The following is a 20401-nucleotide window of genomic DNA, read 5'->3' as shown; positions in this document are numbered from 1 at the left end:
TTATTTCTTCTCCTCTTCCTTGCTGCATCCCTAAACTTTGCTGTTCCTACAAGGCTGAGTCAGACCTCCTCCTCTAGGCAGTCTCCCAGCCTACCCCAGCCTACCCTTGCCTGCCAGCCTCAAGGCCCAGTACCCAAGGCATTGTCAGCACCAGAAGGGCTGCGAGCTCCGCCCAGGGCAGGACAAGTGTCCCCTGGGGACAACCTCAGGCTGGCATGATCCAAGCTGTGGTCTCCCCAACCCCACAGAGGAGGCGCTGTGGACGACTCGGGCCGATGGGCGAGTGCGCCTGCGCATAGACCCCAGCTGCCCACAGCTTCCCTACACTGTGCATCGGATGTTCTACGAGGCCCTGGACAAGTACGGGGACCTCAGCGCTCTGGGCTTCAAGCGCCAGGACAAGTGGGAGCACATCTCCTACTCCCAATACTACCTGCTCGCCCGCAGAGCCGCCAAGGGCTTCCTGAAGGTAAGGGGGCCCCTCATGGCAAGGCCTTGCCCCTCCCCAGATGTGCCTGCCAGCTCTGGGCCTCACAGGCCTCCTCTCCAACTGCCCACTGGGCAAGGCTCTTAGGAACAATAACTGTAAAAGACGTCACTGTGCGTGGAGCTGATACTCCATGCTGGGCCCCGTACTGAGCTTTTATTTTCTGAGCCCCTACCATGTGCCAAGCACTTGTTACTCACTTTTCATTTGTGATGACATTTGGGGGGGCTGGAAGCCCAGTGTGCTGGGCTGAGGGGCCGGACAGACTTCCTGGGAAGGCCCTGGGAGGGACAGTGAGGGTTGTTGAGTGACCAGCCCCTTCTCCTCCAAGGGGATTTTCTGACTGAGGGGACCCTGGGAGGGTGGAGCCTGCAGGTGCCCTGCAGTCTGGGTGGGGGCTCTGAGAGGGGCATGAGGGTCCCAGTCCCTGCCCAGCTGACCTGGCCTGTCTGCCTTTGGCCTGGAGCTCGGCCTGAAGCAGGCCCACAGTGTGGCCATCCTCGGCTTCAACTCCCCGGAGTGGTTCTTCTCGGCAGTGGGCACAGTATTTGCAGGGTGAGTGGCGGGGGCAGGGACGGGTTCTCCAGTGGGTTGGCAGTGGGCAGAGGGTAGGGGAGGGTCCTTATCTGTTTTTAGTAGCCCCCACCCACTCCCCACCATCCTGCCGCCTCCCTGGGGCCTTCTGGTGGACCTGCATCTGGAGCCCTCTCTGCAGGGGAAGAGGTGCTCAGGTGCCTTGGGAGCCCTTCCTGCCAGGCTGTGGGAGCTCTCTGGGTCTTGGGGCTACAGATGTGGGGGTGGGGGAAGGGGGTGGCCCCTCTGCACCTCCCCTAAGGTGAATCTTTCTGGGTCTCCTACAGTGGCATCGTCACCGGCATCTACACCACCAGCTCCCCCGAGGCCTGCCAATACATCGCTTATGACTGCTGTGCCAATGTCATCGTGGTTGACACGCAGAAGCAGCTGGAAAAGATCCTGAAGGTTTGGGAAAGAGGCAGTGGGCATGGGGTCAGAGGCTGGGTATCCCCATGCACCTCCACTCCAACTCACACGGAACCTTCCCGCCCTCCATCCAGAGGGTCCTCATCCTCAACAGCAACCCTCTAACGCACACACAGCAAGCAAGGCAGGGCAACGGCTACTTACCCATTTGACAGGCAAGAAAATGGAGGCTCAAGGGACATGCCCCAGAAGTGGTGATAAGGCCTTGGGTAGGACTCCTGTCCAGCCACTGCCTCCCATGGCTTTCTCTTTGGGACAGGGTCTCCCCTAAGGGGGAGCAAGAGCTGTGGGGGCCAGGGTCCTCTGGCAGTGGAAGGGTTATGTGCAGGTGAGTGGCTTAGGGCTCTGACATCTTGAGCACTCGAGTCTAGGTGAGGAACAGGGTGATGGGGGGTGGTGAGGGCTGCCACAGGGTGAGGGTTGAGCCAAGTCAGACACAGTGGGGGCAGAGCAGGAGCTCATAGTGCCTCTAGAGCCAGTGAGGTCTTTTCTGGAGCATTGATGATGCCTCCTGATCTAAGGCCCACCCCTAACTGGCTGTGTCCCCGCATGCACCATACTGGGGTGTGGTGGCCTGGGGACACCTCTCTGTCCCAGCTGAACCCAACAGCCTTTGAGGCATTCAAGGGCTCCCTGCATCCCAAGGGAGGCCTCAGAGACTGACTTGTTGGCTTGCCTTTGATTCTGGAGATGTCACCTGGGCCACAGCTTCCATCTGTACCTGAGGGTGGGATAAATGGTCTCCAACCCTCCAAGACTATGGGATCTGGATCCCCAGAGGAGCCAGAGCAGGTGCCTATCCTCATTTCTAGTGGAGAAGTTTCCTGAAGCCTGAAAGAGAAAAGCAAGCAGGGCCAGTGGTTCCCAGCAGGGCAGCGCCAGAATCCTTGGGGGAGACCCAGGCTACAGCCCAGACCCTTGAGGCAGAACCTCTTGGAGGGCATCCCCAAATCAGAGTGAGTTTGAAAATAGCCTCAGGTGAGGCTGTGGGCAGCCCAGGCCGAGAACTTCTGGCTCACGGCAAAATAAAATGAAGCCCCGGGAAGACCTCAGAGCTGCCCTGGCTAGACATACAAAGGCCTCTGAGCAGGGTTTAAACCCAGAGGTGGTGTAGAGAAGTGGGTGAACACACGCACTTGGGCTGGACCTGCCAGAGCTCAAATGCAGTGTGGCCTTGGGGAGGATGGTGACAGCCGCAGAGGTCACCTGGAAGGGCTGGTATGAGGGTAATTCTTAGACCAGTGTCTGGCTCTTGGTGGGCGCTTGTGTTCATTTGCCAAGGCTGCTGGAACGGGGTGGCTTCTGGGGTTGGCTGGCCATTTTTGTGTTCCTTGGCTTGTAGACGCATCACCCAGGCCTCTGCCTTCATCCTCAGCTGGCGTTCTCTCAGTGTCTTCACGTCGTCATCCTTCTGTGTCTGTCTCCGTGTCCAAATTTCCCGTTTCTATAAGGACACCAGGAATATTGGATTCGAGCCCACCCTAATGACTTTGTTTTAACTTCATTACCTCCATAAAGACCCTATTTCCACATAAGGTCACACTTTGAGGTACCAGGGATGAGGACTTTGGCATATCTCTTTGTGGCGGGTTGTGGAGGGGGAGACAAATCAACCCATGGCAGCACCATATAAGTGCTTTTAAATCATTATATCACCCCATAGGTGATACCATGTCCTTCATAATGCACCGCCTCAAGAGGCACATGATGGCAGGTGGTATCACTTTCAGTGATGTTGGGCTTCTTCACGACCACCTTCTCTTCCACTGTGAAATTCCCCATCAACCTTTCTCCTAATGGTTTTAGCATCCCTTGATGATGTTTGCCTGAAATTAATTATTTTATTAGGGGTAGCAAAATGTTGAATTTCTAATTCATTGGCTGGAATTCTCCAAAGAAAGAACTTTCCCTCATTACCTGGGGCTCTTTGGTACCTGAGACACTCTGTTTGTACAGAGTAGGTGTGATAGAATAATGATCAATTTTGGTGAATGTTCATGCATATTTGAAAGAATGCGTACTCTGCAGTTGTTGGCTAGAAGGTTCTATAAATGTTAATTAAATCAAGTTGGTTGGTAGTATTTTAATATCTTCTGTATCTCTATTGATTTTCTGTCTTCTTGCTCTATCAAATACTAAGAAAGGGAATGTGGAAATCTCCAATTATTATTGTAGACATCTATTTTTCCTTCCGGTTCTATTAGGTTTTGCTTTATGTATTTTGGAGCTCTTATTAGGCATATACATGTTTAGATTATTATGTTTTCTTGATAAATTAACCCTTGATCATTAAGAAATGTTCCTCCTTATCCCTGGTTATAATTCTTGTTCCAAAACTACTTTGCCTCAAATTAATATAGCCACTCCAGGTTTCTGATAATTAATGTTTGCATTATATATTTTTGTATTCTTTTAATTTTAACCTAGCTGTGTCTTTATATTTAAAGTGAGTTTCTTGTAGACAGCACATAGTTGAATCTTGCCCTTTTATCCAATCTGATGAAATTATGTATAAATCCACCATTTGGCTATTTTTTTATTTATCCCATCTATTCTTTGTTCCTCTTCTCCTCTTTCCTGACTTTTTTGTATTTTTTATCTTGTTTTGTTTTGGTCTTCCATTTGATCTTCACTGGCTTATTAGCTATCCTTTGTTATGATATCAGTGTTTGCTCTGATTTTACAATGTACATCTTTAACTTATCACAGTGTACTCTCAAATATAACAGTTCCCATGAAATGTGGAACCGTACAACAGTATACTTCCACTTCCCGTCCTATCCTTTCAGCTGTTGTCATCCATTTTACTTCTATAGAGGTTATAAACCCCACAAACATTGTTATTACTCTTCTTTCAACAGTTGAGTATCTTTCTTTCTTTTTTTTTTTTTTAAGACAGGGTCTCACTTTGTCACCCAGACTGGAGTGCAGTGGTGCAATCATGGCTCACTGCAGCCTCAACCTCCTGGGCTCAAGCAATCCTCCCACCTCAGCCTCCCAAGTAGCTGGGACTAAGGCGTGTGAGGCTGCAGTGAGCCTTAATTGCAACACTACACTCCGGCCTGGGTGACAGAGTTAGACCCTGTCTTAAAAAAACAAAAAGAAAGAAGGAAAGATACTCAACTGTTGAAATCAAGAGTAATAACAATGTATTGTGGGGTTTATAACCTCTATAGAAGTAAAATGGATGACAACAGCTGAATTTTTGTATTTTTTGTAGAGACAGAGTCTTGCTATGTTGCTCAGGCTGGTCTCAAATTCCTGGGCTCAAGCAATTTGCCCACCTTGGCCTCCCAAAGTACTGAGATTACAGGCATGAGCCACTGCACCGAGCCCAGCTGAGCATCTTTCAGAGAAAATTTTAAAGAAGGAAATAATATGTTTCATATTTACCCACATTTTTGCCATTTCTGATACTCTGTCTTCCTTTATGTAGATCCAAGTTTTTATCTGATATCATCTTTTCAGCCTTAAGAACTTTTCTTTAACATTTCTTATAATACAGGTCTGATGGCAATACATTCTTTCAGCTTGTCTTTGTCTGAAAAGGTGCTTGTTTTTCTGTTCATTTTTTAAAAGTCATTTTATCTGATTTAGATTTATGGGTTCACAGGGTGTTTTTTTTTCTTTCAGCACTTTAAATATTTCATTTCAATGTTTTCCATTTGCATCATTTCTAACAAGAAGTCTACGATATCTTATTTTCGTTCCTCTCCGCATAGCGTTTTGTTTTTCTGGCTGCTTTTAAGTTTTTTTCCTTTTTCGCTGATTTTCAGCAATTTGGTTATGTTGTATCTTAAGGTGGTTTTCTTTGTGTTTATTCTGCTCAGGAGTCATTCAGCTTCTGAAATTGGTAGATTTATAGTTTTAATCCACCAATTTATATTTGAAAATTTCTCAGACTGTTTTTCAATTAAAAAAATTTCCTGGGACTCCAATTACTTGTATATTTGATTTTTTGATATTGTCCCACAGGTAATTTTTTCCATTTTTTTTTCTCTCTGAACTTTATTTTGAGGCTATGTTTAAGGCTTTTTAGGCCAGGCCTTTAGGTAGCCTTTACTCTAAGGCTAATTTAGCCTCATCACTAAGACATGACCCTTCTGGGCTCTGCTTAATGCCTGATGGGGTCCCTCCATGCTGGTGGGGGGAAATGAGCAATTCCTACATCAGCTGCTGTTTGACTTCCAGCCCTGGTCATTGGTCTTCCTCCAGCTTCACGGAGTTTCACCCTATGCATGAGCAGATGGGGAGTCAATCAAAGACCCTAAAAGAATTTCTAGAACTCTTTCTCTATGTAGTTCTCTCCTCTCTGCTGGTATTCTGTCTCACAAATTCTAGCCACCTCAGCTTTCCTAAGTTCTGATCTTGGTCACCTCAACTCAGTAAGACAACCGGGTTCTGTATTCTTATCTCTCTCTCTCTCTCTCTCTCTCTCTCTCTCTCTCTTTCTCTCTCCCTCTCCCTCTCCCTCTCCCTCTGTCTGTCTCTCCCATAGCTCAAAAATTGCCCCTGGGCAGAAAGCTGGGGCACACTTAGAGGCTCACCTCATCTGTTTCCCTCTCTCAGGGATATCAGTCCTGAGCTGTCTGTAGTCCAGTATCTGAAATCAATTGCTTTCTCTCCAAACAAGATGGCCAATGTGTACACGGTATGGGCACTGGGGCCCTGGGTGCCAGCTGGGGCCTGCTGGGCCCACCCAGCTATTCTATTTGTCCAGTTTCCTAGTATTTACAGTGCAAGGATGGATGTTACTCCCTTGTGATCAGAATCAGAAGTCTCGGGAATATATATTTTAGCAAAAAATCAGGAGTTCACACTGATATTTCTGTTATTTCTATAACTTTTCAAATGTTATAATGTGAGGTTTTAGCTTACTTTTTTTATTTTATTCTTGTATTTCTTTTATTTTACCTTAAAATCTTAGTTCCTAATAGGATTAACATAATCCTACAGTATACATCAAATAATTTTGAAATAGTAGTATCAATATTATTACCAACAATAAGGCCAGGCACAGCAGCTCATTCCTATAATCCCAGCACTTTGGGAGGCCAAGGCAGAAGGATCTCTTGAGCCCAGGAGTTCAAGATCAGCCTGGGCAACATAGTGAGACTCTGTCTCTACAAAAAAAAAAAAAAAAAAAAAATTTAATTAGCCAGATGTGGTGGTGTGAACATGTAGTCCCAGCTACTCGGGAGGCTGAGGCAGAATCATGGGAGCCCAGGGGTTTGAGGCTGCAGTGGGCCCACAGAGCGAGACCCTGTCTCCAAAACAAAACAAAACCAACAGAACTAAACCCCAGAAACCAATAAGACTATTGCATAGAATTTGAAATTCCTTTTTGCCTTTAGAGTAAGTGCCACTAAAAAAGAGGAATCAAAGTGCACTATTATAAAATTCCTTGATTTTGATGTAATTCTGTGTGTGTGTGTTTATGTTACTAACTTAGTATGTGGTCTAATTCATTTCTCTCTCTTTTTTTCTTCTGGTTCCTTGATCTTGGGCTAACTCATTTCTTTCAGAGTGTTTTCAAGTTTTAGGGACTCATTTTTTCCCTTTCTAAAAATTTTTTAGTGTTCCCCCCACCCCCTCCAAAGATACGGCCTCACTATATTGCCCAGGCTGGTCTCAAACTCCTGGCCTCAAGCAATCCTTCTCCCTCAGCCTCCCAAGTAGCTGGGAACACAGGCATAAGCCACCACACCTGGCTTCCTTTTACATATAACTTTATATTTCAAATGGTTAAGACATTTACATGATTCCAAAGTCAAAATCACGTGAGATAACACTTAAAGAATTTTTGCTTCCATCCCTTTCTTATTCCCTTTATTCCCTCTCTGCCTATACATAATGAATTCAATCAGGTTTTGGTTTAACCTTCCAGAGTTTCTTTTTGTTTGTTTGTTGAGACAGGGTCTCTCTCTGGAGTGCCGAGGCGCAGTCTCGGCTCACTGCAACCTCTGCCTCCTGGGCTCAAGCGAGTCTCGTGCCTCAGTCTCCTGAGTAGCTGGGATTACAGGCATGCACCACCACACCCGGCTAATTTTTGTATTTTTAGTAGAGACAGGGTTTCATCATGTTGACCAGGCTGGTCTCGAACTCCTGATCTCAAATGACCCTCCCACCTTGGCCTCCCAAAGTGCTGGGATAATAGGCGTGAGCCACTGCACCCGGCCTCTTTTTGTAAACATAAGTAAATACATGTTTGCGTACATATATTTACATTGCACCCCTTTCTTACACAAATATAGGATACTATATGCATATTGTAAACTTTCTTTTTTGACTTAATAATATATCCCAGAAACCACTCACTCTCTGCATGTAGAATTCTCTCCCTCTCTCCTCTGCCCTCTGCTCCTCTCCCTCTTTCTCCTACAGTCACATAGCACTACTCCATTGTGTGGCTGGATCATGGTTTGTTCAACCAAGCCCCAGCTTGTTTGGTGGTTTTCCTTCAATGGGGAGCCATCCCCAAGTCCCCTGGCTAGCCCCACCTTTACTGCTCCCAAGTTCTCAGGAGGGAAACTATGGGTGAAGGGTGGCAGTTGTCCTGCTGGGGTCAAAGGTCAGAGACGGGGCACCCAGAGACCTTTACTAAGCCGACTCACGCAGGGAGATGGGGTACTTTTCAGAAGGTGACATTTCTCTTGCTGAAACCTGATCTATTTTTCCTGTCAATGCAGATCTGGAAACAGTTGCCACATCTAAAGGCAGTCGTGATATATAAAGAACCTCCTCCAAACAAGATGGCCAATGTGTACACGGTATGGGCAGTGGGGCCCTGGGTGCCAGGTGGGGCCTGTTGGGCCCACCCAGCTGACCTAGCCTGCCTGCTCCCTGCATCTGGCTACAGATGGAGGAATTCATGGAGCTGGGGGATGAAGTGTCTGAGGAAGCCCTGGACGCCATCATTGACACCCAGCAGCCCAACCAGTGCTGTGTGCTAGTCTACACTTCTGGCACCACTGGGAACCCCAAGGGCGTGATGCTGAGTCAAGACAATGTAGGACAGATGCCCGGTGTGGGGGGTGGGTGCAAGGGGGTTATGGGTGAATCTGGGCCATGGCTCTGCCCCAGTAGCCCCTGGGAAAGCTCCTTGGGCCCCTCTGCTGTAGGAGCTGGGATAGGTAGAACAGCCCATCAATCTGTGGCCCAGACTGAGCCCAGCAAGGGGGAGGGGAGTCCTGTCCTGGGGTTTTCAGAGCCTGCAGAGATGCCACAGGGGGCACCACACTGGGGCTGGCCCCCAGGGTGGCCATAGTTGTGAGCACTGCCAGGGCTGGCTTGTGGACGCTGCTGGGATCCATCTACTTGTCCTCCAGATCACGTGGACGGCACGGTACGGCAGCCAGGCCGGTGACATCCGGCCGGCAGAAGTCCAGCAGGAGGTAGTAGTCAGCTACCTGCCCCTCAGCCACATTGCCGCCCAGATCTACGACCTGTGGACAGGCATCCAGTGGGGGGCCCAGGTCTGCTTTGCCGAACCCGACGCCCTGAAGGTCAGTCTGCCTTTACCGTGTGTCCATCCGAGCCCATGTGCCAGGCCACGTCCACATGTGTCCGTGGGCCCTGAGTGTGCATTTGTGTGTGTGTTGTTCCTGTGCATGTATCAGTCAGAATTCTGTCAGCTGCAATGGGCACAGCCTGACTCAAATGACCAAACAAGAAGGGAAACTAGGCCGGACGTGGTGGCTCACGCCTGTAATCCCAGCACTTTGGGAGGCCGAGGCAGGCAGATCACAAGGTCAAGAGAATGAGACCATCCTGGCTAACACAGTGAAACCCCATCTCTACTAAAAATACAAAAAATTAGCTGGGAGTGGTGGCAGGTGCCTGTAGTCCCAGCTACTAGGGAGGCTGAGGCAGGAGAATGGCGTGAACCCGGGAGGCGGAGCTTGCAGTAAGCCGAGATCACGCCACTGCACTCCAGCCTGGGCAACAGAGCGAGACTCTGTCTCAAAAAAAAAAGAAAGAAACCTGATGCCATTACATAAGGTCGAGTCAGAGTGGTTCGCGGGACTTGTGACACGATCAAGGACGGGCATCCTCAGAGTATCACCAGATGGCTACAGCCCTTCCCTGAATCCCAGCTTCATAGGATATACCTGTTCTTTGGACCCTTATTTTAACTGTGAGGAAAACTTTCCCAGAAACCCCTCAGCAAGTTTCCCTTCACCAGCATCTCAGTGTCCCAAAGTGTCACCTGTCTGTTCTCAGACCAAATGCTGCCAAGGGGAATGGGATTCTTGTGTCTGAGTTAGACTCATGGAGAGTCGCCACACTCAGGGCTGGGATGAGATTGAGGTCAGCACTGGCTGCCTGACTGCTGCCTGCCACCAGGGTTCTGTGAGCAAAAAGCAAGGCGACAGCCATTGAGGAAACAGTATGTGCCACACCTTGCGTGCAGTTGTGTGTGGGTGCCCGTTGAGCATGTGTGTGCCGCTGACATGCCTGGCTGGTGAGAGGGGACCCCTGGGCCCCAGCTGCCCCGACAGAACAGGCCTGCCTCTTCCGGTGTGAACAGGGGAGCCTGGTGAACACGCTGCGGGAGGTGGAGCCCACATCGCACATGGGGGTGCCCCGGGTGTGGGAGAAGATCATGGAGCGCATCCAGGAGGTGGCGGCTCAGTCTGGTTTCATCCGGCGCAAGATGCTGCTGTGGGCCATGTCGGTGACCTTGGAGCAGAACCTCACCTGCCCTGGCAGGTACCGGGGGCCCATGGGTGGGAGGCCTGGGGAGAGAGTGGGCTAGGTCATAACCCAAAACACAGTGAGGGTCTGATACACCATGCCTGTCCTGGTTCCAGTGGCCGGGCAGCTCTGGAGACCCCATGCAGAGGCCCCATCAATGACTGGGCTTGAGCTCCTATGCGTTTCCCAGGGCCTGCTGGGGACAGTCGCTCCACCTTTGGCTTCTGACTGGGAGGACTAACTTGCTTTCTCTGAAGTGAAATTCACCTCCCTAGGAGCAGCTTCTGGCACGATCTCCTGAGGTCTCCTGACCTCAGTAGGTGGCTGGAGAAGGGGCCACAGTGATCAGGACTTAGCCTTTCCAGCCTTTTCAGCATCCCAAGTGACCCCTCAGATATCTTGCCCTTTCTATCTTTCTATAGCTTTTAAAATTCCCACATAGTTCTATGGAGGGTCAGTGACGTAAATCTGGCTTGGTTTCAATTTAGAAGTAGTTTCCATTCCCCGTGTGCCTGTGAAATGGTATGTTTCATGAGATGTGTGTACATATCTGTGCATCCACAGCTTCATTTGCACAGACATGAAACATGAACATGCATGAACAAAGCATTTGTGGGCTTCACTGGGGTCCCACATTTGTACATGTGTATACACGAATACATACTTCAAGTTTCTGTGCATGTGTATTGTGTGTGCAAAATGGCATGTGTCTGTGTTGTTGCCTGTATACCTGTACACAGCTAAATCTGTTTGACTTCCTGGGTCAAGACATATTTGCACACAACCATGTGCCTGCCTACCTACATCTGCATGCATGTTCACGGGCAGGTTCAATATTCAAACCAACCAACTGGAACAGACTACTGGAATGGCCGAGCCAGGGTGTTCTCACTGAATACCACCATACCACCCTTTTAATGTGTGTGTGTGTGTGTGTGTTTGTGTGTTTGTGTGTGTGTGTGTGTGTGATTTCTTCTGTGAACCATTCTCCCTCTCCCACCAGCGACCTGAAGCCCTTCACAACCAGACTGGCAGATTACCTGGTGCTAGCCAAGGTCCGCCAGGCACTGGGATTTGCCAAGTGTCAGAAGAACTTCTATGGAGCGGCCCCCATGACGGCAGAGACACAGCGCTTCTTCCTGGGCCTCAACATCCGCTTGTATGCGGGCTACGGCCTCAGTGAGACCTCAGGCCCCCACTTCATGTCCAGTCCCTACAACTACCGGCTGTACAGGTGAGGCTCGAGGCTGCCGCACACATGCACACCCATGTGCCCTTGCTGGTACTTTGTGTCCGCCTGCTGAGTGCCCTGGGGATCCCCTTCTCTTTGCACGCCAGTTGGGTCCCAGAGACCTGGCCACTGGGCTATGGAGCCCCTGAGAGCCAACAATGCCATCTTGGGCCAAGTCCCTAGCTTATCCTCCTCAGTCTAGTGGAAGTGGCCTCTGCCATCGTGTCGTGTGAGTCTGTGGTTGAAAACAGGCTGCATAGCCCAGGTGCCCCCTGAACCTATGGAGCAGTTTTCCTCTGGCCCCTCCCTCTTTTGGGGTGGGGTGTGCTCCAGCATGTTCCAGGAGAGTGGACGGCCCAGGGGCCAGCTGGGGTAGGAGTTGGGGGGACCAGGCCAGCCTCCTAATGGACGGTGAGGGCAGTCAGTTCTGGGGAGTGATTTGCAGGATCATGTTATGATTAAATATCTCCTCTCCCTGCCAGCCTATCACAATGCTCCAAGTTCTACCATTACCATTTCATTTGTTCCTTCCTTCCTTCATTCCCTAAAACCCTTTACTTGGCTCTACCTTTCAGCTCTAAGTCCCCTGTAAAAATACAAAAGCCCTGTGAGGGGATACCTTCTAGCCATCAGTGAAGACCGAGCAGTTGGGACCCCGGCTCCCCAGTGGGGGCTTGGAGGAGACGGCTCCCTCTGACCAGTCTCCCGGCCCCTCCCTCGCCAGCTCAGGCAAGGTGGTGCCCGGCTGTCGGGTGAAGCTGGTGAACCAGGACGCAGAGGGCATTGGCGAGATCTGCCTGTGGGGCCGCACCATCTTCATGGGCTACCTGAACATGGAGGACAAGACTTGTGAGGCCATTGACGAGGAAGGCTGGCTGCACACGGGTGATGCTGGCCGCCTGGACGCTGATGGCTTCCTCTACATCACTGGGCGCCTCAAAGGTGAGCACCCCAGGCCAGGTGCGGTGGCTCATGCCTGTAATCCCAGCACTTTGGGAGGCCGAGGCGGGCAGATTGCCTGAGCTCAGGAGTTCAAGACCACCCGGGGCAGCACAGCGAAACCCCGTCTCTACTAAAAACACATGAAAAATCAGCTGGGTGTGGTGGCATGCACCTGTAATCCCAGCTATTCGGGAGGCTGAGGCACGAGAATTGCTTGAACCCGGGAGGCAGAGGTTGCAGTGAGCTGAGATCGCCTTACTGCACACCAGCCTGGGAGACAGAGCTAGACTCTGTCTCCAAAAACAAAACCAAAACAAACAAAAAAAGGCAAGCGCCCTGGACAGCTGCAGTGGGGTGGGGGCAGGAATTCCACTGCCACCACTGTTTACACCAGCTACTGGTCTTGAGCCTTTATTAAGTGTCACGCATCTTTAGTGACATCGTTTTATTTACGCCACTCTCCTATGGGGCAGGTACTATTAACCTTAACTTGCTAATGAGGACATCCAGAGAGGTTAAGTTACTTGCCCAAGGTCACCCAGCTAGTAAATGGCAGAGCTGGAAATCAGACCCCTAGAGAAACAAGGCAAGTCTTTCCAGAAGATTCAAGAGCATAAGTATTATGTATTTTTATATGCAAACACGGATATGATGGGGAATAGAATGCAAATTGGATATAAAATTTAAAATAAGACAAACTTCCCACAGAGACAGAAATAGTTGGGGATGCCTCTGTGGAGGGACGTTCTGCCTGCTTCACCCAAGTTGGTGTCATGCCCGCAGCATCCACGTGGGAATCCCGCACCAGGGCTTCATGGGGGAAACTGAAGCTAAGTGAGTGGGTAAACTACTTTGTGGACATCATGCAGGCAGTGTGCGACCGTGCCCAGGACACAACTGATGGCCATGGAGGCTCGGCCACCCAAGGGAGGGACAAAAGGTCACGGTGGCATTTGGGCCCTGGGATGTGCGGGCTGATGAGCCCTGGCAGGTACCCTCCAGTGAGACCCCGGGAGCAACAGGTGGCTGCTTGGATGTGCCATGGGCGCCGCCTAGTGTGCCTCTTTGTAACGGCAGATGAGGGGACCCACATTCCTGCACGGGGGAGGATAGTAGCAGGAAAACCAAATTCAACCAGAGCTGGCCCTCCTTTTAGAACTGGTATAGTGAGAAGTAAGGGTCCAAATAGCTTTTCTCCAAATACATATCCAATGGACACAGCATCCTTTCCGCATTGCCTTGCAGTGATACCTTTGTCCTTTATGAAGTGACTGTCTATGAGAGGTCTGTGTGTGGACTGTATTCTGTTCCCTTGGTCTATTCGCCTACCTGTGCGCCAATACCCAGTGTCTTAATTTCTATAGCCTTATGACAGGGATAGATATCCGGCTAAGTCCTACAGCCTTGGTCTTCTTCAAGATGACCTTGGCTATTCTTGGCCATTTTCATTTCCATATGAATTTTAGAATCATTATATGTTCCTCAAAAACTGGGTGGAATTTTGATTTTGATTTCATTGAATCTATAGATCAATTTGGTGAGGAAAATACATGTTTATAGTATTGTCTCTTCCAATTCACAAATATGATAAATCTCTCCATTTACTTAGGTCTTTTTAAGTTTCTCTCAATAATGTGCTACTTATTTATTTATTTATTTATTTTTGAAACAGGGTCTCGCCTTGTTGCCCAGGCTGGAGTGCACTGGCGTGATCTCGGATCACTGCAACTTCCACCTCCTGGGCTCAAGTGATCCTCCAGTCAAGCCTCAGCCTCTCAAGTAGCTGGGACCACAGGTGCAAGCCATCACAACTGGCTAATTTTTTATTTTTGTAGAGACGGGGTTTTGCCATGTTGCCCAGGCTGGTCTTGAGCTCCTGAGCTCAAGCCATCCTCCTGCCTCAGCTTCCTAAAGTGCTGGGATTATAGGTGTGAGCCACTGCATCCAGCCTATGTTTTCTAGTGTAGAGATTTTTGCACATCTTTCTTTATATTTACTTCTAAGAATTGTTATGGTATTTTAAATAATATCACTTTAAAACTTTTTTTCAGCTCAGATGTTGCTGCAAAATTTTTTTTGTCTTCTATTTGTTTGCTGCTGGTATATAGAAATACAACTGCTTTTTGCATATTGGCTTTGTATCGAATGACCTTTTGTGGATCATTTGATCAGACCACATATTCAATCCAGTAATGTGTATATTCTTTTGAATTTTCTATGGACACAACTATATCATCTGCAAATGACAGATGAATTTTTTTCTTGCCGTATTGCACAGGTTAGGACCTCCAGGACAGTGTTGACTAGAAGTGGTGATGGTGGTCATCCTTGTTTTGTTCCTGATCTCAGGGGAGAAGCATTCACTATCTTATCATTAATTATGCTTGGCTGAGTGCAGTGGATTACACCTGCAATCCCAGTACTTTGGGAGGCTGAGGCAGGAGGATTGCTTGAGCTCAGGAATTCGAGACCAGCCTGGGCAACGTAGTGAGATCCTGTCTCTATTTATTTAAAAAAATTATTAAATCTTAAAAAAAGTATGTTTGCTGTAAAAATTTTTAGATGTTCCTTATCGGATTAAAGAAGTTCCTTTCTAGCCTTAGTTTGCTAAGGGTTTTTTAAAATCATTTACTAATGGTAAAAGATGCTGGTAAGAATGCAGAGGGCGGTAGTGAGGAGAAAAGGGCAGGAATGAGGTAGCAATGATGAGGCATATGTTGGGGAGGCTGGGTTTTTGTCTTCCCACATTTCCAGAGTCTGTCTTTTCCTCTTCACCTGACTTCTGCTGTCCTAGACAAACCCTGATCATCTAGACACTTGTCATGGCTTCCTCTCTAGCCGGCCTGTCCCCTGAATAACCACTCTTCACCCCAGCTACCAGAGTACCCTAAAACTTTGATCTCACACCATTCAGTGATTCCCACCTGCCTGCTCACAATCCAGCTCCTGAACCAGCACTGGAGGCCTCTCAGATCTGCCCTGCTCCTCTCCAGCCTCTGCCTCACTTGCTACCTGCAGTTCCCTTAAGGCCTGTGAGCTTCAACGTCTGTCCTGCCCTCTGCCTGCCAACTCCCGTTCATGTTTAGCATGCAGCTGGGCCTGGTGCCTCCCTGCCCTGGCCCTGCAGCCCCTGTGCCTCCCTCTGTCTCACTGCCCCCCTGCACTGTGGGCTCCTTGCAGCCATGGGCATCCTTGTTCTATTCTGTGTCTGATGTCAGCACAGGACCTGTGCACAGAATGTGACCAATTAATCTTTTTTGAGTTAGATAGAAATGAGGGACAGGAGTACAGTCTCACTAAAATTAGTCAGTGTGCATTCGTTAAATTTATTTTATTGCATTTATTGCCATCTAGCCTAGAAGTAAGCCATCAGTACTATCAGAGAACAGCAGGCTAGGGCACTGAGTGCCTGGCAGTCTGTTGGACAGAAGGAAAGAAGGGGAGAGGATCTTCCAGGGAGAAGGGCGCAAGCAAGAGGAGAGGCATCCTAGCAGGGCAGGTGAGAGCATGGGCTCTGGAAATGGACTGGATTTAAAATCTTAGCTCTGCCACTTATTAGCATGTGAGCTTGGACAAGTTACTGAATGTCTCTGTGCCTCAGTTTCCTCATCTGCTAAACAATAAGAGTGTCTGCTTCATTATAGGTTTATTGTGACAATTAAATGAATCACTGTATGTGAAGTGCTTAGCATGGTGATGAGTGCTGTGTGAGTGACACGGATGGTGGTTATTAAGCAAAGGCAGGGAAGGGAAATGACATGGGCTATTTAGGGGCAGGAGCTGGGACTGGCAGAAGGGGCCATGGATGAGATGTCTGAGCAGGCTGAGTCATGGATGACAAGCCGAGGAGAGGGAACCTTGGGTGAGCATTTGTCCCTGGGGTGCTGCCACCAGCCCCCAAGCAGGTGTGAGTTGCTTTGGAGGGCCTGCCACTGCTTCTTGGCTCCCAGAAAGGGGGCATCTCCAGCTGTGCTGCCTGCTGTGCTGAGGCTTCCAGGTGGTGGCTGAGGCTTGGGTTGTGGTTCGGCTGGGGCACCTGGACTACATTCTGTGCCGGGGGCCTGGCCTTGCCTCCCCAGAATTAATCATCACAGCTGGTGGGGAGAATGTGCCCCCTGTGCCCATCGAGGAGGCCGTGAAGATGGAGCTGCCCATCATCAGCAACGCCATGCTCATTGGGGACCAGAGGAAGTTCCTGTCCATGCTGCTCACCTTGAAGGTGTGTCTGGGGAGCTCCAGCTCAGAAGGAGCAGCCAGTGAGGGGGTCTGTGGGTCTGGCAGGCAGAAGCCACATTCAGCACAGGGCACATCCAGATCTCATGGCTTCATTCAGGAATGACTCAAGTCCGTGCTGCCTGCACTGTAGGAAAAACTGTGGCACGTGGAAATTCCTTCTGTCCCACATAAGCCACCATGATGATTCTTTACATGTGACTGGCACTTTCCCCGTCTACAAAGTGCTGCTGCCCTCCCTCACTGCTCTCCGCAGGTACTTGGACCCCAGGGTGGTAGACAGGAAGGAGTTATGGTCCCTGCTTTACAGACAATGACGTCACTGACCGAGCTCTTCTAATTCTCAGATCACTGCTCCTTCCACAATAACACGAGGCTCAACACAGTAGCAGCTACTCATTCTAGAACCGTCTCTTTGAAACAGAGCTCACATGATTCACACCCTTGCCAACAGCAGTAAGACCTCCTCCAGGACCAGGGCTTACGTCTTGTGGGGTAAGGCTTGGTCGTCATCTGATCTCTGGCTTTTCAGTGCACTCTGGACCCGGACACCTCTGACCCGACTGATAATCTGACTGAACAAGCTGTGGAGTTCTGCCAGAGGGTGGGCAGCAGAGCCATCACAGTGTCCGAGATCGTAGGGAAGAAGGATGAGGCCGTGTACCAGGCCATCGAAGAGGGGATCCGGAGGGTCAACATGAACGCGGCGGCCCGGCCCTACCACATCCAGAAGTGGGCCATTCTCGAGAGAGACTTCTCCATTTCAGGTGGAGAGTTGGGTAGGTTTTTTCTTTTCACCGTTGCAAGGGCTGTGTGGGAAGGCAGAGGCCACGGCAGTGCCTATAAGGTGCCTGTTATGAAGCGGCCACGGCAAAGAGAAGGTCATGGCGGGAATCTGGGTGACACCCATCTACTTCCTGTTGGAGGACATCGATGGCTCCATGCGTGCGCTTGTGGTTATGTGGAGACTGTTGAATGTATAAGATATGTGCTAGAACTTTTTTTTTTTGAGATGGAGTCTCGCTCTGTCACCCAGGCTGGAGTGCAATGGCGCGACTTTGGCTCGCTGCAACCTGCACCTCGCGGGTTCAAGTGATTCTCCTGCCTCAGCCTCCTGAGTAGCTGGGATTACAGGCATGGGCCACCATGCCCAGCTAATTTTGTATTTTTAGTAGAGACGTGGTTTCTCCATGTTGGTCAGGCTGGTCTCGAACTCCCGACCTCAGGTGCTCCACCCACCTTGGCCTCCCAAAGTGCTGGGATTACAGGCGTGAGCCACTGCACCCAGCTGATATGTGCTAGAACTTTCTAATCTGAACATGACATTTAACTTGGCCTTGACTATGGGACTGTTTTCCCCGAAAATCACAATGAACTACCAGGCCAACACCAAGGGCCTGCTAGTGTTCAGGCTGGAGTCACGTGGTTCTAGGGGTGAGACTACTGTGATCTTCCAGAAAGTCAACTTGTGTGACAAAGGAATAAGGCTGTTCCGGACCACTGCCCACAGAACCAGGAGAGGGTTCTGGTGCAGCCTCAGCTGAAGTCACTCTTGGCTGTAGCCAAGAGAACAGGAGAGGTAGAACAGGAGAAGTAGAAATGGTTATGCCAGCGTGATTCCCTCAAATTCATCAAGGCTGAACCCAGATGCAATTGTCTCCAGCAATGCTGAGCTGCAATCAGAGACCTTGAGCTTATCTGGCTGTCCGCTGCCAGCACACTGAATGCAAGGTCAGAGAGACAGAAGATGTCCTCACTAAGCAGTTAATACAGTGACTTTAACACAGAAAGTTTCCAGTTACACAGTCAAGAGTGAGTTAGGCACTTTAAGCTACCCAGGACCTCAAATCAGAGCTCTTTCAAACTTGCTTTTGGGGGGTAAATCAAGGTTAAGAAAAGTAATTAGGGGAAGACCTCTCATAAAGACCATGGCAGAGGCTCCGCATAACCTGGGCTTCCCCTACCCCCATTACAACCATCAAAGCATAACGTCCAACGTTGTATAAACGTTCACAAAAATGCAGAGATGATGTGTACTAGTTATCTAATACACTGCTGTGTAACAAATGACCCCCAAAATGTAGCAGCCTAAAGCAATAAACATTTATTATCCACATTTCTGTGGGTCAGGAATCCAGGAACAGCTTAGCTGAGTGGTTCTGGCTTGGATCTCATGGGATTACAGTCAATGTGAGCCGGGTGCAGTCACTTGCAGCTGAGGGTCCACCTCCAGGCTCACTTATGTGGCTGTTGGCAGGCCTCAGCTCCTTGCTGGCTGCTGGCCAGAAACCTCCGTGTGTGGCCAGTGGGCCTCTCATGGGCTGCCTGTGTATCCTCACAACATGGCGGCCGGCTTACCCAGGAAGAATGGCCCAAGAGAAAGCCCAAGACAGAAACCTAGTCTATTTTGTAATTGCTTCAACAATTTATTCATTCAAGAGATGGAACAAATAAATCCATTTCAGAGAAAATGGACTGAGGATCAAAACTGGGTACAGGTCAAGGATAAGGCAGATGTAGTTTACACCACTTTCCTATGTATATAAAAGAAACTGCAGTCTTTTATAACCTATTCTCAGAAGTGACATACCAACCCTTCATCTATACTCCACTGGCCACAACCAGTGGTATAACACAGGAGACTACACACAAGCTGTATGAATACCAGGAGCGATCACTGTCTTGGAGGCTGGCTACTGACTGTCCTGATTATCTGGCTTAATTCCTGAGTTATATATAGGACTCACTGAGTGTGAGTCTTTACCACACACATTCTCAGAGTTCTCAGAGCCTGGGCCTCACTCATTTCTTCTCATTTCCCTTTTAGGTCCCACGATGAAACTGAAACGGCTCACAGTTTTGGAGAAGTACAAAGATATCATTGACTCCTTTTACCAAGAGCAAAAAATGTAATCAGGGCCTATGCCGGCAGTTTCTACAGAATAGAGGGCAGGCGTTCCAAGCCTCTTCCTGAGCCCCAGGTCTCTTCAGTCTGGGCACAGGCATTTCTGGCAAGTCTGTTAGATCTCCAGGTCAGGACACAGCACTGGCTCTAAATTTACCAGTTCTTACACCAACAATAGCTGACAATTCCGAGAAGCTTCACGTGTGGGTAGTTTTAATTCAGTTTAAGTATTGCTTTTTGTTCAGGTGACAAATGAGATCAGCTCTCCTTCCAGAACAAAAGGGCTGATAATTTTTGGCCTTAGTTCCAGGTAGATTAAAAAGCTGCTAGCTCACATACAGGACAGCCAGCAGCAGGCTGTGGAGGGGGTAAGAGAGAGATGGCTGATACTGCTCATGTGCGCTGCAGGAAAAGCAATCAGTTACAACTCACCTAGCGACCTGACTTACTCTGGAATCTTGGTGGACATCGCCGACCCTATTATTCCATTACCAGGCACTCCTCCACCACACACATGCCAACTGACTTGATGCTTAATAAAACTGCTGCTGCCTGTTTGATTCTATTTAATGTATCATTTGAATATTAAACCTTTTAACAGAACTGTCAACAAGGACCTGATTTTTTTTGTCAATTGAGCAGGTGGGACCAGTGCAGAGAGTAGTGGGTATTTAACTCACAGGATTGTGCACAGCAGGCATGCGAGTGACCATTAGTGCCCTGGAATAAACAAAGGTGCAGGATGGGGTCAAGTGGTGCATTCTCATAAAAGCAGCCAACTCTACGTTAGCCTGTCGCCACCAGACCACCCTGCTTCCACTCTGAATACGGGAAGCAGCCATTCTCAGTAGCAAGCTGAGCCAAAATGACTGAAGGCATCTGAACAGGAAACAGGTATAGAAAG

At 49.2% G+C, this 20401-nt stretch overlaps 1 protein-coding gene across 1 annotated transcript in view; it reads left to right on the top strand.

Annotated features, from left to right (window-relative positions):
* Positions 1-20133, top strand: part of ACSBG1 (acyl-CoA synthetase bubblegum family member 1) — a 60959-nt gene extending 40826 nt beyond the window's left edge. Inside the window, exons 3-14 of the mRNA XM_002825715.6 lie at positions 249-469; positions 954-1042; positions 1348-1468; positions 8179-8259; positions 8349-8498; positions 8818-8994; positions 10020-10201; positions 11190-11420; positions 12142-12359; positions 16439-16578; positions 17125-17371; positions 19420-20133. Of these exons, the coding sequence (XP_002825761.4) occupies positions 249-469; positions 954-1042; positions 1348-1468; positions 8179-8259; positions 8349-8498; positions 8818-8994; positions 10020-10201; positions 11190-11420; positions 12142-12359; positions 16439-16578; positions 17125-17371; positions 19420-19505 (1943 nt within the window). The 3' untranslated portion in view covers positions 19506-20133. The remainder of the gene's footprint in view (positions 1-248; positions 470-953; positions 1043-1347; positions 1469-8178; positions 8260-8348; positions 8499-8817; positions 8995-10019; positions 10202-11189; positions 11421-12141; positions 12360-16438; positions 16579-17124; positions 17372-19419) is intronic.
* Positions 20134-20401: the final 268 nt, after the last annotated feature.

This window comes from Pongo abelii, chromosome 16, assembly GCF_028885655.2.
Source record: "Pongo abelii isolate AG06213 chromosome 16, NHGRI_mPonAbe1-v2.0_pri, whole genome shotgun sequence".
Classification (NCBI taxonomy): domain Eukaryota; kingdom Metazoa; phylum Chordata; class Mammalia; order Primates; family Hominidae; genus Pongo; species Pongo abelii.
The sequence above is the reverse complement of the archived record's forward strand: the minus strand, read 5'-3'. Positions and strand labels throughout refer to the sequence as shown.